The 16,945-nt window shown below is 57.5% G+C and overlaps 1 protein-coding gene across 3 annotated transcripts in view; it reads right to left on the minus strand.

Annotated features, from left to right (window-relative positions):
• The window catches only part of ALDH1L1 (aldehyde dehydrogenase 1 family member L1), a 47,024-nt gene that overhangs the window by 16,210 nt on the left and 13,869 nt on the right, over positions 1-16,945 (minus strand). For all 3 annotated transcript variants that reach the window (XM_079122242.1, XM_079122244.1, XM_079122243.1), the window contains 10 exons: positions 16,137-16,274; positions 15,086-15,211; positions 14,406-14,497; positions 10,841-10,985; positions 10,031-10,150; positions 9,120-9,247; positions 6,505-6,655; positions 3,842-3,912; positions 1,553-1,658; positions 20-107 (listed from right to left, as the gene is read on the minus strand). In XM_079122242.1, coding sequence (XP_078978368.1) covers positions 20-107; positions 1,553-1,658; positions 3,842-3,912; positions 6,505-6,655; positions 9,120-9,247; positions 10,031-10,150; positions 10,841-10,985; positions 14,406-14,497; positions 15,086-15,211; positions 16,137-16,274 — 1,165 coding nt within the window. The remainder of the gene's footprint in view (positions 1-19; positions 108-1,552; positions 1,659-3,841; positions 3,913-6,504; positions 6,656-9,119; positions 9,248-10,030; positions 10,151-10,840; positions 10,986-14,405; positions 14,498-15,085; positions 15,212-16,136; positions 16,275-16,945) is intronic.

Genomic DNA, 16,945 nt, shown 5'->3' on the forward strand with positions numbered 1-16,945 from the left:
CCCTGTCTGAAGCCCTCACCGGATCCTGGGAGGACGTTGATCACGCCCTTGGGAATGCCGGCCTTCACTGTCAGCTCTGCAAACTTCAAGGCAGTGAGCGGGGTCACCTTGGGGGAACAGGGGAGAAAAAGAGGTTTTTGTTTTTTAATTGGGGATTGAACTCAGGGGTGCTTAACCCCTGAGCCCCATCCCCAGCCCTTTCTATGTTTTATTTAGAGACAGGGTCTCGCTGAGTTGCTAAGGACCTCGCTAAGTTGCTGAGGCTGGCCTCCAACTTGCAATCCTCCTGCCTCAGCCTCCGAGCCTCTGGGATTAAGCTACCCTCTCTGACTTTCTCTCCCAGCAGCCCCAGTTGCAAGCAGGGATGGGCAGCAGTGATTGGGGTACCAGAAGCCACATTCATGGTCGACTGTAGGGGCACTGTCAATCAGGACAGCTCTCCTCACGGCTTTGGGTGGGAACAAGGGCATGCCAACCTCCGGCATCCTGGCTTCTCCTGCTGGGGCTCCGGCCACTTGGGCAGGCCTGGACCCTACCAGGGACTGTGTTCACTTCTCCTTTGTTTGCGCTACGCCCCTCACGAGTCCAGAGGTCCCCATCTTCAGAAGCCTCCAGCTTGCCTTCCAGAACGCACCCCTCCCCTGTCCCTCAGCGAAACCAGCCTCTCTGAGAACTGCCAATATTCAGGTGGAGACCTGGTTGTCCAGGGAGGTGGCTGCTGCCCACCGAAATTCCACCCACCCCTGCCCTCCGTGCTTCTGTGCGTAACTCTGACTATAGTCCCACGTGTGGAAATCAAAATGGAAGTTTTCCAGCCCTTCCGGTCCCTCAGAAATTGTTCCTCTTCTGCCCCTGCAAATTTCTGGTCAAGCTGGGTGTGATGCCAGATGCCTGTCAGTCATCCCAGTGGCTCAGGAGGCTGAGGCAGGAGGATCGCAAGTTGGAGGCCAGCCTCAGCCACTTAGCAAGTCTCTCAGCAACTCAGTGAGACCCTGTCTCTAAATAAAATAGAAAAAGGGCTGGGGGTGTGGCTCAGTGGTTAGCACCCCTGGATTCAATCTCTGGTACCAAAAAAAAAAAAAAAAAAAGGAAAGAAAAGAAACTGAGGCTGGTGGGAAGATGCTCCTGGCCTGGCTGAGTGACCCCCAAATCCTTCCCACCACCAGGTGGCTTCTCTGGGGGGTCCTCCAACCCCACCACCCACCTTACTTCCCTTTAGGGCTTTTGGGATCTGCAGCTGAAGAAGAGTCGGGTCTAGTTTTCTGACTAGACGTCACAGCAGGTCTTGAACATGGGGAGACAGTAAGGGTCCCGTGCTACAAATCCAGAGGGCTGGCGTCTGCCTGTGCCCCCTGAGCAGATGCAAAGGGCCAGCAGGGACAGCTGGACGGCCTGAATCTCACCTGTGCCTCTGTCCCTGGCCAGGGGGCTGCAGAAGCCTAGCTCCCCTCCAAAGTGCCCCTCCTCCAGTCCCCGTGCTGGCAAAGGGCGCCTCCCTGTCTCTCCCATGCTTCCCGCGGCCTGCAGGCCGAGGGCGGGGCGGGCCCCTCACCTGGGCAGGCTTGATGACCACCGTGTTCCCAGCGGCCAGGCACGCAGCTGTCTTCCAGGACAACATCATCAGGGGGTAGTTCCAGGGGATGATGATTCCGCAGACCCTGCCGCACCAATGAGTCGGGCTTTGTCCCTTTTCTCGGCCCAGAGTGGACCTGCTTGCTGACTGCCTCCTCCTCTCCTGGGGCCTGGCCTCCATGTCAAAGCCAGGCTTCCTGAAGAGGCATCAACAGCCCCGTGGAGACAGTCACCCCTGCCTCTCCTCTCCTGGGTGCCGCAGCATGCATCATGAGTCTGGCGGTACCCCACCGTAGAAGAGGACCCGGATCAGATGGGAGCTGCCTAGGGACACAGACAGCCCGGGAGGGAGGCAGGGCCACGTGCAAGGGAGAACAAAAAGCCAGGAGGTCGTAGCTGGGCGCCATGGCTCATGCCTGTCAGCACGGAAGCTGCGGAGGCTGAGGCAGGAGGATCTCGAGTTGGAGGCCAGCCTCAACAACTTAGCAAGGTCCCGAGCAACTTAACAAGACCCAAGGGCCACCAAATACACTGGCCAGATCTGAATCCCGTGTGGCCCTGCGCTGCCCTGGCCCCTGGGTGATGCGGGCCTCAACAGCACCTCTTCATGATAGTGCTGGACAGACAGGCGAGCCCCGTGCAGGAGATACCATTATGTCCCCATGTCCCCATCACTGCCACCTGCAAAGGTTCTCAGCACGATGGCTTCTTAGCTGGATCAGGCAGGATGAAGAATATCAGGGGGCACAGGGATTGGGTCAGAGCTGGCTTGGCACACAAGTGGCAGCCAGGCCCAGCAGGAAACCGTGAACAGTGGAATTCACTGAGGGGTTAGGATAGCCTCTCCACTCCACATAGCAGGCCCAGAGGGACAGGGCAGGTGGCATTCAGACTGGGAGGCCATTGAACATTCCCAAGGAAGTGAGGTGTGGCCATCAGTAAGAATGCAAGGTGGAGCCACGTGGGGTAGCGCATGCCTGTCATCCCAGCAGCTTGGGAGGCTGAGGCAGGAGGATCTCGAGTTGGAGGCCAGCCTCAGTCATTTAGGAAGGCCCTCGGCAACTCAGCAAGACCCTGTCTCTAAATAAAATATCAAAACGGGCTTTTTGGGAGTCTTGAAAGAAGGAAGCAAGTCAGATGAGTCCCCCAGTTATGGAAGGAATATGTCCCCCTTAAATTCATAAGGTGAAGTCTGTCTTACTCCCCAGAACCTCAAAATGAATTAGAGAAGATCAGTAAGGCAAAGACACTGCAGTAAAGAGAACTCTCTGGCTCTGCCAGATGTCGGGGCCAGTGTGTGGCCTCTTGAGCAAACCCCCTTCTCCATGTGTGTGATTCACCACGACAGGGAGGTGTCCTGGATGGTCACTGCTAAGTCGAACTGACAGACGCGGAACTGCCTGACTCCAGCCCTACTCTCAGCCCTGCTCTGGAGCCCTCTGGTGGTCATATGAGGTAGTGCGTGGCCAGTTTTTAATTGCATCTCCCCAGTCCTTACTGGGCAGCTGTATCCAGGCCGAAATTCTATTTCTCCTCCTGTCCTTTGAGAATCGTGATGGTGAATCTTGGTTTTCAACTGGACTGGGCTGAGAGATGTCTAGAAAATTGGTGAAGCACACTTCTCAGTGTGTCTAGGAGGGGTGCTTGCAGAGATGATTGGCAAGTGGGTCAGTGAGCTAAGGGGTGTTTTGGACTGGATGTGAGGTGTCCCCCAAAAGCCCCCGTGGAGACGGTGCAGGAAGGTTCAGAGGAGACACGATCGGGTCGAGAGAGCCTCAAACCGGTCAGTGCCTGGCTCCCTGGGGGACCCGCAGGGGCACCTGGAGGCAGGTGGTGTGGTGAGGAGGTGGCACTGGGGCCTGGCTGTGGGGACACATGTGCATCTGGGAGTGGAGTCTCTCTCTGCCTCCTGGTCCCCAGGGGAGCTGCTTCCCTGCACCACACTCTTCCTCCATGAGGTTCAGCCTCCCCTCAGGCCCGAGGAACGGAGCCAGCCGTCTGTGGACTGAGCCCTCTGCCCCGTGAGCCCCAAATCCACTCCTGCTCCTCTACAACTTTCTGGAGAGTACCCCCTTGGCCACCATGACCATAGGATTATTGGGGACGTTAAACAAAACACCAGTGAGGTTGCTACAGCAGCTCCCGGCACAGGGCGGGCATCGCAGAAGGGCTCCCACGTGAAGGTGTATAAAGGGCTGTCCTGGGGTCACCCCAGATGTCGCCTGAGCAGCGTCAGCGTGGCCATGTCCTGCCGAGGGCAGGGACTCACCCGACAGGTTCCTTCTTGGTCAAGGTGAGGTTTCGGTTGGGTCTGGCCTGATTGATGGGGATAGTGGAGCCCTGGAAGAAGAAGAGTGTCACCGCGGGGTTCCCAGGCCTCGCCACCTGGCAGCCAGCTCCACCAGGGTCTTGTCTGAGTGTCCACCTCCCCACTCTGCGCCGGGTGGGAGGCCCAAGCTGATGCATGAAGACTTCAGAGACTTGAGAGACGGAGGGGCGGGCAGCCGGGGGCGGGGCTGGCAGGCAGGGGGCGGGGCTGGCAGCCAGGGGGCGGGGCTGGCAGCCGGGGGCGGGGCTGGCAGCCCGGGGGCGGGGCTGGCAGGCAGGGGGCGGGGCTGGCAGCCCGGGGGCGGGGCTGGCAGTCAGGGGCGGGGCTGGCAGCCAGGGGGCGGGGCTGGCAGCCAGGGGGCGGGGCTGGCAGCCGGGGGCGGGGCTGGCAGCCCGGGGGCGGGGCTGGCAGCCCGGGGGCGGGGCTGGCAGTCAGGGGCGGGGCTGGCAGGCAGGGGGCGGGGCTGGCAGCCAGGGGGCGGGCTCTGCTTTGATGCCCGCAGGGACAGCCCTGGGGCTGATCGCTGGTCCTGGTAGGGACAAGGTCTCTAGCCTGGATCTTTGGGGTGGGCTTGGAGGTCAGGCTCCAAGCAGCTCCACTGGTCCGCCCACCTCCCCGTCACCGTCACTGTCACGCCCCACACCCCTCCGTCCCTGGCGAAGAGGAGAGGGGGGGCGCCCTGATTCGGCAGAGACACCGTGAGACCCTGAGTCGTACGCCTCCCTAGGGAATTTGCCAAGGTCCCACGCTTGATCCCGGGGACCTGGGCATAGGGGGCAGCTCGCTGCTCTGACGGACCGCGGGATGGGGGTGACGCCCAGGCACCCAGAATGTCCAAGGAGCCCCCGGGAAGGGGGCCGTCGTCCACAGTCAGAAGAGGAGGGCGAGAGAGACTCAAAGCTCACCAGTGACAAGGAGACACCAGAAGAATTGGTCACGGGCCAGGACCAGAGAGCAGTCCTGGCCTGCAGACCAGCCCTGCGGCCACCTACAGCGGACCTGGGAGAGCGTCTGAACGGCCCCAAGCCATGCTCACCAGAGCCTCGGAGCAGACCCAGGCCTCTGATCTGGCGGAGTCTCTATGGTTGTCTCCTCCTCCTCCCTCTCCTCCTCCCTCTCCTCCTCCCTCTGTTCCCCTCCTCCTCCTTCTCCATGTCCTCCTCTCCCTCCTCCTCCTCCTTATCCCCCTCTTCCTCCTCCCTCTCCTTCTCTGTCTCCTCCTCCTCCTCCTCTCGTCTCTGTCTCTTTTATTGGGTGTGTTACTGAGATTTGAACCTAGGGGTGCTCCACCACTCAATGGCCTCCTCAGCCTCTCCTTTTAAATTTTTATTTTGAGGCAGGATCTCACTAACTGCTGAGGCTGGTCTCCAACTTGTGATCCTCCTGCTTCAGCCTCCCGAGTGGCTGGGATGATAGGCATGCACCACCGCACCCAGTTGGGTCTTTGTCTGTGGTTTTGGGGATGGACCCCAGGGCTCGATACACGCTGGGGAATGGTCTGCCATTGAGCTGCACCCCAGCCCTGTACTCTGGATCTGAGATGTCCCTCAAAGCCCCTTGAGATGGAGATGGAGACTTGGTCTCCTGCATGTGGAGCTACCAGGAAGTGGTAGAACCTTTAAGAAGCTGGTTCTTATGGGAGGTCTTCAGACCATTGGGGGCGTGACTTTAAAGGGGATCATGGGACCCTAGTCTCCTCCTCTCTTTTTACTTCTTGGTCGCCAAGAGAGGAGTTGCTTCACCAAGCACTCCCGCCAGGAAGCGCTGCCTCGCCACAAGCCCCAGACAAAGGTGCCAGCTAATCGCGGGCTGGAACTTCCAAAACGGTGAGCCAAGATCAACCTTTTTTCTTTATAAGTTGATTGTTTCAGGTACTTCTTATGGTCACAAAAGCTAATACATTAAAAAAAAATAATTTGTCCTTTTCAGCCTCCCAGGACAGCAGAGTGCCTTCTGACACATTATACACACATGGAGTGTGACTTCCCACTCTTGTGGTGGGACTTGACGTGGAGTTGCCCTGGTCGTGTGTTCATTGATGAACACAGGGAAGTTCTGTGCCCTTCATTTCACTGTCCTTCCCATGCCCATCCCCCTCCCTTCCCCTCATCCCCTTTGTCTCATCCAGTGAACTTCTATTCTCCCCCTTAGTGTGAGTCAGCATCTGCATAGCAGAGAGAACTTTCAGCCCTTGTTTTTTGGGGATTTGCTTATTTCACTTAGCATGATTGTCTCCAGTTCCATCCATTTACTGGCAAATGCCATAAACTCATTCTTCTTTATGGCTGAGTAATATTCCATTGTATGTACATACCACATTTTCTTGATCCATTCATCTGTTGAAGGGCACCTAGGCTGGTTCCAGAGCTTGGCTATGGTGAACTGAGCTGCTCTAAACATGAACGTGGTCACGTCACTGTAGTGAGCTGATTTCATAACTAGTACATTTTTAAGGCCCTGGTGTAGAACCCCGCTGGAATTTCCCCCTGCAGAACCTTGAGCTGATCAATGGGTGCTGTTTTCAACCGTCAGTGTGGTTTGTCAGGCAGCATCCTGGCGGCCAAGGAGCCACCTTGCCGTTCCCGTGCTCACAGGCAACCCACCTGGATCTTGTCACACCAGCCAGCAAAGTAGCGGAAGGTCTGGATGGACATGCCCACGTGGGTCTTCAGGGCCAGCGTGTACACAGCGCCTGCGTCCAGGGCCTCTATGGTGGCCAGCTCTTCCTGGTGCTGCTCCATGAGGTCCGCCAACCTGTCCCAAGACAAGGGAGGAGCAGAAGAGAGGTTGGGCCTGGCCGGGTCTCACTGGCTCTTCCGAGTCAGAGGCCCCACCCTGTTCTCCAGGGCTGACCTGGTCGGATACACTGACCTCAGTTTCTTCACCTGCATGATGGGACAGTAAAGCTTATCTCCCTTCCTGGGGGTGAGGATGAGATCTCTGTCCATCTCTCCTTAGCTTCCTTTCCCTTCTGGAAATTTCTATGGACTGAACAGCTTCAGCCTATGGATGGAATTACCCTGCCGAGGTACTGACCCACTTGCAGCCGAAAGCAGAGAGACAGCTGCTACCCGCTCTCTGGTGGCACTCAGAAGGGTCCTGGGCCCACTGGCTTCACCACGAGGCCACCTTCCTGTCTCTGGATGGCTTCAAGCAGGGCAAGCATGGCTGCCTTGCCAGACCAAGGGGCTGGCGGCTCCAGAGATGGAGAGGCAGCTCCAGCCCCGTAACAAGGGCTAACAAGAGGGAGACGCCAGGGAGCCACGTGTTGCTAGCCCACAGAGAGTGGCAGGTCCCTGATGGCCAGTTGCTCGGCCCCTGTTCTCTGATGGATGTGCTGGGCATTATCACAGAGCTGGGACCATTTCCATCTTGCCAAGACACTGGAGTCCAGAGACAAACGTGCTACCAAAGAAGCCAGCTGGCCGGTCCCTGCCCTGTCCCTCAGCACATGCGTACGCACACACCCCAGGTCTGCTCCTGTCCAGAGTGGCCTCTGCAGTCTCCAGGGTGCTCCAGAGTGGCTTTTAGGACAGAGCCACAATTCTAGGGCTGGCCCAGCTGCCCGGAGGTCCTGCCCAGACCTCAGTCTGGGGTCCTGCCCCGGTGTCCCGTCCACCAGCCTTACCCCCTGCATCATGCAGGTGTTTGGGGAAGTCAGGCCTCCTGCCTTGGGATCGTTGAGAGCCATGCACTGAAGCAGGGGACACTGCGGTCACTTCCCTGGGAGGTCCTTCCCCCCACCCCCCACCGCCTGCCTCCTGGGACATCACATCCCACCCTCTCTCTTGCTGAGCTTCAGCAGAGCCAGCCAGGGACACAGCTCCTCTGAGGCAACTGGGAATTTGCACAGAGCAGGAACCCGTCACTAGGGGACTCTCAGGCCCTTGAGACGTCTGTCCCCCCAGCCCGGGTCTCTGACACAGGCCACCAGAGGGCAGCAGAGCGCCTTCAGTCACCGGGTTGGTATGACGCACCCGCCACTAGAGGGCAGCAGAGCTCGCCAGAAGGCTCCCGGGACCACCTGGATGTCAGGGTTCACAGTTCTGCCCGGTCCCAGCTCTGGGCATTTGTCACTAGCCAATGCCTCCCTACAACCGGGGGAGTCTCCAGGGGTCTGGAAACCTCTGCTGGCTGAGCACGCCTGACCCCCTCCGCCCCAGACCACCCAGACCCTGCAGTCTCTGCTCTAGTCTGCAATCCACTCAGGCCCTGGTGCTAGGCTGTCTTGGCCTTTCTGTCCTCTGGAAGGGACACCCCAAGGTGAAGGAAAGGAATTCTGCCAGCAGACAGGCCAGGGTGGGACCAGGCGCCATGCTCTGGCGAGCCTTTCCAGGGTGCTGAGAATAAAAGTAAGACAATCGGAGTTGGAAGAAGCTGGCCCTCTCACCTGCCTGGCTCCTCTTTCCAGCACACACCTGCTTCTGGAAACAGCACTTCACCTACGGGGGGAGACGGCTCCTGCCCCCCAACTGCAGACCCCATGGTTCCAAGGACACAGCGCCCCTCATCCAGATCCCCTCCATCTCTGTGGTCACAGCTCGACGAATCTCAAGTGATTACCAGAAACTCATGGACTGGGGTTCCCTGGAGAAAGCCCCTTTCTCTCAAGGTTAAACATGATCTTTTTTGGTCCCAGGGACTGACCCCAGGGGTGCTTAACCACTGAGCCACCCCCCCAGCCCTTTGTATATTTTATGTAGAGACAGGGTCTCGCAGAGTTGCATAGGGCTAAGGTGTTGAGGCTGGCCTCCAACTTGTGATCCTCCTGCCTCAGCCTCCCGAGCTGCTGGGATTTACAGGCATGCGCCCCTGTTGGCTTTAAACATTTTTTTTTTTTTTTAAGGAAAAGGTGAGACCCAGAGATTCCAACATCAGAGTCAGGGTGAGCGAGGACAAGCAGAGCCAGGACCAGCTGCACCCCTGCCCTGCTATCTGGTGCTTGCAGGGGCCTGAGTCCTTCCTCACCCAAGCCAGCGCAGGTAAGCGCCGGGCTGTATCTCCGAGTGCCCCACCTGGTGCTTCTGCCCTGAGGCCACTTCTGTCTGCAGACATCTCTCCCACCTCGCAAGAGTCTTTACTGAGCCCCAGCCTGGTCAGTTCTGGCAGCTTTGCTCCCAGGACCTGGGATCCCAGGAGAGGAGGCCTGGGTAGGAGGACCGCCCCAGGCTCCAAGCTGAAGGCCGTGGTGGTGGCAGGGGCGAGGCTGGACCCGCACCTGTACAGGAGGCGGCCGCGGTCCCGCGCGCTGATCTTCCCCCACAGTCCGTTCTCAAAGGCTTCCTTGGCCGCAGCCACCGCCTTATCCACGTCGCTGACCTGGGCCAGAGACACCTGGCAGAGGACCTGTGGCAGGAATGGAGAGTGGCAGTCCTCCCTGGACCCCGGGTGCTCGGACACTCCCTGGCCACCTGGGCAGCCTCAGGGGAGGCTCTGTGCGTGGAGAGGAGGCCGTGGGAAAAGGCTACGGCTGCTGCCAGAGACCCCGTGTCCACCCAGATGCACCCAGCGGCCCTGAGGCTGGGTGAGCGGAGTGTCCCCAGCAATAGCTGAGACCCAGGAATTCAGCGAGTCCAGCAGAAAGAATTTCTGAAGCAGAACTGAGTTGACAAGGAGGCCCTTTTGCCAGCCTCTGGACCCACCCCTGCTTCCTCTGTCCCCTGTCCCTGCTGTGCCATTTTCTTTGTTGAACCCAGGGGTGCTTAACCCCTGAGCCATCTCCCCAGCCCTTTTTATGTTTTATTTAGAGACAGGGTCTCGCTGAGTTGCTCAGGGTCTCACTAAGTGGCTGAGGCTGGCCTCCAACTTTCCATCCTCCTGCCTCAGCCTCCCCAGCTGCTGGGATGACAGGCGTGCACCACCATGCCTGGCTCCTTGGGGACTTTTAATTCTGTCTTTGGTCCCTGAAGCAGGCTGAAGTCCCTGTGGAGGCCTGGCGCCTCCCAACCTGAACTCCCCACTGTCTTCCTTTCCTATAGCTCAGGCTGGAGACTGAGTAGGACCCTTGCATATCCTCTGTGAAGATGGAGGCCCAAGAGGAGGCCTGAGCAAAGGCCGTGGGGCCAGGACTGCCCGAGGTCAGGCCTGGCGGGGTGGAGATGTGGAGGAGCAGGGAGGAGGGGGACTCACGCTTCCGTCGGTCGGGTTGATGGTGTCGTAGGTCTTGCCTCCCTCTGCATCCACAAACGTTCCCCCGATGAAGAGCTGGTGGGGCATCCGGAGTTCCAGCTTGTTCACTTGCTTCTCCACCTGGGGTGACCAGCAAGGATAAGGGGATGTGAGGAACACATCATCCTAGCAGCTTGGGAGGCTGAGGCAGGAGGATCGCAAGGTGGAGGCCAGCCTCAGTCACTTAGTAAGGCCTGGAGCAACTCAGCAAGATTCCGAGACAGACTGCATGGCCTGGAGCCCCAGTTGGCCACTTCCTCAGCGTGTGACCCCAGCCTTCTCCGAGAGCCACAGGGGGATTCATGGCATGTGGGGCGAGTCGCGGGTGGCGAGGCCCTTTAAGCCACCAGAGGTGCATCCAGACTTCCACATGGGACACAGGAATCCCTGGGACACCATCCCCCTCCTGAAACCTGTCATCTGTTCACTATTTCTAGGACAACCTGGGGTCCACCCTGACCACCTGTCTCTTCTTCACCAGCCACGCCAGCGACCCCAGAGCTCACTCCTTCAAGACAGTGAGATTTTCTTTATTCGAGTCGAATCTACAGGGTGCACTCGGCCCTGCTGGGAACTCCCAGTGTCCTGTCCCTATAGGGGTCTCGCCCTTGGGGTGCGGAGTGTGACCCTCGCCCGGAGCCTCAGATGGCCCAACTCTCCGCTGGGTTTTCCCTGTGGCTCTGGCAGCCCCGGGGCCTCGGGCGAAGCTGGAGGGACTGAACACCGTGGCCGCCCGGTGTCGCGGGGAGCAGGGGCCCGGCCGGGACTCACGTAGTCGATGGGGACCTCCTCGGCCTCGTCCTCCCCGCGCAGCCTCCTCACAAGCAGCTGGATGAAGTCCCCGAAGGTGGTGGCCATGTACACGTCCTCGTTTTCCAGGGGCAGATCACACAGCTCCTTCACCTCCTCCACCAGCCTGCGGGAGGACAAGGCGCAGGGCAGGGACCTGAAGGGCCCGGGAGGCCTGCGACCCGCCGCCCCGCTGCGGAGACCGCGAGTCCAGAGGCCGCTGCCCAGGTCGCCCCGGGGCCCAGCTCCCTCCGCGTGGCCCACGGCCCAGGTCGGGGCTCAGGGCCTGGCTGGGGACCCGGGAGGCCTGGGTGTCCCGTTCTCTATCATTCAAGGGTGGTGACGCTGGGCAGTGACAGACCCCCCAGAACGGTTTCCAGACCCCCCAGAACGGTTTCCAGACCCCCAGAACGGTTTCCAGACCCCCCAGAACGGTTTCCAGACCCCCCAGAACGGTTTCCAGACCCCCAGAACGGTTTCCAGACCCCCCAGAACGGTTTCCAGACCCCCAGAACAGTTTCCTGACCCCCAAAATAGAACACAGCGACTGCGGGTGGAATGGACCAAGTCCTGCTCCCTAGGGGGGCAGGTATGCCACCCCCCACTCCACCGTTCTGCACTGATCACTGTGATAGTAAATCAAGAAGCAGAAGGAACGCCAATAGAGTAGAGGAAGGGGAGAGGGGAGGGCGGCTGACAGGAAAGAGGTTGCTGGGGGCCGACATGGAGCAAATCATCATCATCATCATCATCATCATCATCATCATCATCATCATTATTATTATTATTATTTTGGTACCAGGGATTGAACGCAGGGGTGCTCAACCCCTGAGACACATCCCCAGCCCTTTTTATATTTTATTTTGAGACAGAGTCTCACTCAGTTGGTCTGGGCCTCGCTAAGTGACTGAGGCTGGCCTCCAACTTGAGATCCTCCTGCCTCAGCCTCCAAAGCCACTGGGATGACAGGCGTGTGCCACTGAGCCCGGCTGAAACAGAGCGAATTATATTCTACGCATGTATGATTAGGTCCAGATGAATCCCATGATCAGGTGTAACTATGATGCACTACTAAAAATACTTAAAAAGAAATAATAATAGCCCCTCGACTATTTGGTGAAGAATGCATGACACAGTTGACCTTTCTGTAAAAATAACTGATATAATAATAATAATAATAATAATAATGCCAAGATGTTTAGACAATGAAAAGACAGCTGGGCACGGTGGCTCATGAATGGGGTCCCAGCTACTCTGAAGGAGGAGAACTTCAAGTTCCAGGTCAGCCTGGGAAACTTAGAAAGAACCGGCCTCAAAATAAAAAGTAAAAAGGGCTGGAACGTAGCCCAGGGGTAGGTGCTGGCCCAGCATTGGAGAAGCCCTGGCTTCAACTCCCACCAAAAGGAAAGATGAGAAGCCACAGATAGGGAGGAAGTATCTCCAGAAGACTTATCTAATAATGGACTTGTATTCAGAATATAGAAAGTACTCTTCAAACTCAATCCTACGAAAGGAAATAACCAAACAGAAATGGGCAAAAGAACTGGATGTGGTGGCACATGCCTGTCATCCCAGCGGCTTGGGAGGCTGAGGCAGGAGGATCGCAACTTGGAGGCCAGCCTCAGCAACGTAATGAGACCCTGAGCAACTGTGATCCCAGTGACTCAGCAACCCAGGGGCACTTAACCCCTGAGCCACCTCCCCAGCCCTTTTTCTATTTTATTTAGAGACAGGGTCTCGCTGAGTTGCTGAGGGTCTTGCTAAGTGACTGAGGCTGGCCTCCAATTTGTGATCCTCCTGCCTCAGCCTCCCAAACCACTGGGAGACAGGCACACGCCACGGTGCCCAGCTTTGAATCTTCTTGAAAGGAAAGAAACCTCTCCCTACGTACGGTAGACAGCTGTTTCTGCCTGTGCAGCATCTATTTCTCCTACAAACATTCACGTTTTCCCAGGAAGCAACCTTCTCCCTCCTTTCCAAAAGATGTACCTTACCTGGAGCTGACCCAACCTTTGCCTCCAAAGAATTGCCCTGGCCTGCGACGGGTACTTATTGGTGGACATGACTCTACAGTCAGCAATATTCAAATCAAGGGCCTTATGCTGAAATCGCAGGAAAGCCGATTCTCCTTCACCTAGGCGGGAGCAACTGTGCCGCCATCTTGACACCACTGTGACGTATAGAGTGGGCCGCAGAGCTGGGCACAGTGCTTGCAGCTCCGGGGGGATGAGATGCTGTCCCTGTGGTCAGCAGGCAGAGTCTAATCCCCAGCCCTTGGACAAATCCTATCTGCAAATGCAGCCTCAACCCCAACGCAGCAGATGGGGACCATGTCAATGACAGAATTCCAGCCTTTGGAGTAGTCAGATGCCTCAAGAACGCTAACCCTGGACTTGCGTTTTCTGTTGAAGACATTTCGTTTTTTCCCTTTTTTTATGTGTCCGTCTTCGCTGTCCGTGACAGCAGGGTGCACTCTGACATGCCACACACACATGGAGTGTGACTTCCCATTCTTGTGGTGGGACGGGACGTGGAGTTTCCCTGGTCGAGAGTTCATATGTGAACAGGAAAGTTCTGTCCCCTTCATTCCACGGTCTTTCCCATCCCCCTCCCTCCCCCTCAGTCCCCTCTGTCTCCTAGAGTGAACTTCTGTGTCCTCCTCCTTGTTGTGAGTCAGCGTCTGCACATCGGAGAGAACATTTGGCCTTTGGTTCTTTGGGATTGGCTTATTTCACTTAGCATGATCTCCATCCGTTCAGCAGCAAATGCCGCCATTTCACTCTTCTTTCTGGCTGACTAATATTCCACTGTGTATATGTACCATGATTTCTTTATCCATTCATCTGTTGAAGGGCACCTAGGTTGGTTCCATAGCTTAGCTATTGTGAATTGAGCTGCTGTAAACATGGATGTGGCTGCGTCACTGCAGTATGCTGATTTTAAGTCCTTTGGGTATAAACCGAGGAGTGGGACAGCTGGGTCAGATGGTGGTTCCGTTCCAAGTTTTCTGAGGAATCTCCATCCTGCTCTCCAGAGGGGTTTGTGTCCCCAGGAACATTTACTCCTTCTTGCAAGCAAGGGTCTACCAATACCCCCTGCGCCCTTCCCTCTGATCAGACCAGAACTCACCACTGTTGAGTGGCAAGCGGGACCCTTCCTAGGAAGTTGAAGGACAGGTAAACTAATCTCAGGTGACAGACTGGCTGTGGGTGGGGGGACGTCTAGAGCGACGCAGTCCACGCCAGCGCGTGTTGCTTCAGGCTCACGTTCATCACGTTGAAGCTCACCGAGCTGCTCATCTAAGACCCACATTCTGCTGTACGGAAACCGTCCTTATGTTTTAAAACACTGCACCCGTGAGTCCCCTGGTCGCCTTGCCTGCATCCCATTCTCCCAGCTTGGGCCAGCTGGGCCGCACCCGTCCGGCCAGGCCCAGGGCCCCTGGCCTGCAGGATCCGCCAGTGTAACTACCAGTTGCGTTTGGGGGTTCGATTCCCAGGAATCCACAGGACTCGCGACTCCCGGGACACGACCCCTCCACCCTTACCTCACGACATCCACAGACGCGGCCCCCGACTTGAAGAAATCGGTGCCGTCTCCCACCTCCAGGACGTTGGGGAGGATCCGCTTCCAAGCATCCTGGGGAGAAAGGCCCTGTGAGGACCCGGCTCCTGCTGACGCCGTGCCCACCATGGCCGGGAGCCAGGCTCTGTCCACTCCAAGGCGCTGTCCCTTCCCACAGGGACTGCTGGTCCTGCAATGACCCCCTCCTGGGGAAGGAGAGGCCTGTCCCACCCACGCCATCTGGACCACTTGCTTCTCTGGGGTGGACTGGCCTGCCACAGGAGATGGCTGGGGACTGGGCAGGCAGGTACCAGCTGCCCCTGGACACCCACTTCCGGGTGTCCCCAGTGTGACACAGTGTGGGGGCATCTCTGAGGGCGACGGAAAGCCTTCCCTGACCTCTTTCTGATGCTGACCCCTGGCCTTGGGGGACTTATTCCTACCCGCCATTATTCTATCAAAGCAATTCTAAAACCAAACTTATGCATCGGCTTGGCTGTGGCGGGTCTCTTGCCCATGACAGAGTTGGCTTTGGCCTACACCGTTAGCATCTAGGGCCTCTGGGGCTGGTACATACACCAGCTTCAGGGAAGGTTACTTACAAAACACTTGTGCAGTAGACAACCTGCCCAACCGGACAGCACCCCAGAAGGTGCTTCTTACCCGCACCGCCTCAGCAGTGACCAGCTCTTCCTCTGTCAGCTCCAGGGCACTGTTGGCTGTTCCCTTGAAGAACTGGGAGGCTGGGATCATCTTACCGTCTTCCAACTGGATGTTCTTCACCAGTAGCTGCAAAAGATCAGGGTGGTTTGGCAGGGCATGTGGTGCTGAGCTGGGTACTCCAGGCTTTGTACTCATGACAAAGAGGGAGCAGGGAGACCCAGATGCACGAGGAGCAGAGGAGTTCAGAGCCAGAGGCCATGATTCTAGGGAGAGAGGATCCCATAGCTCATATCCTTCCTCCTGTTTTCTTTCAAAGTGTAATGACTATTATTTTGATTGAAAGGATGCCTGCTCATCAGAAAAAAATGCTAATTCAAGAATTACACTGAAAAAAATCAATGGAGAGCCCAGGGTAGTGGGGCACGCCTGTCATCCCAGCGGCTCAGGAGGCTGAGGCAGGAGGATCGCAAGTTGGAGGCCAGCCTCAGCCACTTAGCGAGGCCCTGAGCAACTCAGTGAGACCCTGTCTCTAAATAAAATATAAAAAGGGCTGGGGATGTGGCTCAGGGGTTAAGCACCCCTGGGTTCAATCCCTGGTACCAAAAAAATAATAAAAAAACCCATAATTTAGCTGCTCTTCTGATTTGAAGAGTCTGTTAATGCCAATCAGTGTGCGTTGTGTGCCCGGCCTGGTTCCAACCGCTGTACCTGTGCCACGTTACTGTGGCATCTCTGCTCAGAGAGAAGGAAGCAGAGCCCCAGAGTTTCAGGACCACACTCTGAAAGTCCAGAACAAGGCCGCGAGGTCAGGGCCGTCTCCTTGACGCCCGCTGGCTGATGCCACACTGGGTGCCCAGCTCTGAGGGAGGAAGCCCACTCCGGGCAGCCTGTGCTTGGGGTCAGCTTCCAGGCCCGGGCAGCGTGGGCTCTTCCCGCCTGGTCTCACTTCTCCCTGCTTTTGCCAGCGCCCAGGGATGGCGCCTTCCCGTGGGATCTGATCGGAGCCCAAGGGTGGGAACGTGGTGGGGGGTACGTGGGTGAGTGTGATTACCATTTTGTCATCGTTCCCAAAGAGAAGGAGTCCCGCCTTGGTGACCACGCCTGGCCGATGGGCCCCGGGAATGGCCAGAACTTCTCCCTCGGGTACCAGGCCGGCGGTGTTCAGTGTTGAGTTGAAAAACGTCAATGTCTGTTGTGGGGAAAGATCCAGAAGCAGGCGGATGAGAAGAGACCTGGCTGCCGGCATCGCTGGGAGAGCAGCAGCTGCCCACAGAGACCCAAGGGCACCAAGAGGACCTGGAGGAGCCGCGGTGGCCGGTGCACAGAGGCCAAGGGAAAAAGGTACTCAAGGTATTTGGAGCGAGGTCACCTGCCCTGGAGATGCCACCAAGCACTGGTCACTTGAGGAAAGAGATGCCTTCGCCATTTGGAAGGGTTGTGTGTCAGTGCCGGGAGTGGACAGACTTCTGGACACTGTGTGGGCACCCGGCTGGGGCTCGGGAATTTGGACTGTGTGGAGGACAGGCTGCCCAGGAAGTTGGGTCGAAGACCCAGACACGTGGTCTTGCTGTCCTGATGACTCTCCCTGGGGCGCCTGGTCTTCAGGACCTGGCCAGCCCCTCATCCAGAGTATGTGGTCCCATCCCTGCCTGGGGCCATGTTGAAGTCAGAGCTGGTGCCTGGGGTGGCCTCAGGGGTGGGACCCCAAATTTTATACCCAGCACAACATACTTGTGGTAGGTACCTGAGATGCCAGGCATCTCCCTGTTCGCTTCCGGATGGGGGACAGGTCTCTCAGTTCCAGGGAGGAGACAGGGGTCAGGGGGCATTTGCGTGGGGTGGGTCAGGGTGGTCGCTATT

Source organism: Sciurus vulgaris (assembly GCF_902686455.1).
Source record: "Sciurus vulgaris genome assembly, chromosome: 19".
In the NCBI taxonomy this organism is placed as follows: Eukaryota; Metazoa; Chordata; class Mammalia; order Rodentia; family Sciuridae; genus Sciurus; species Sciurus vulgaris.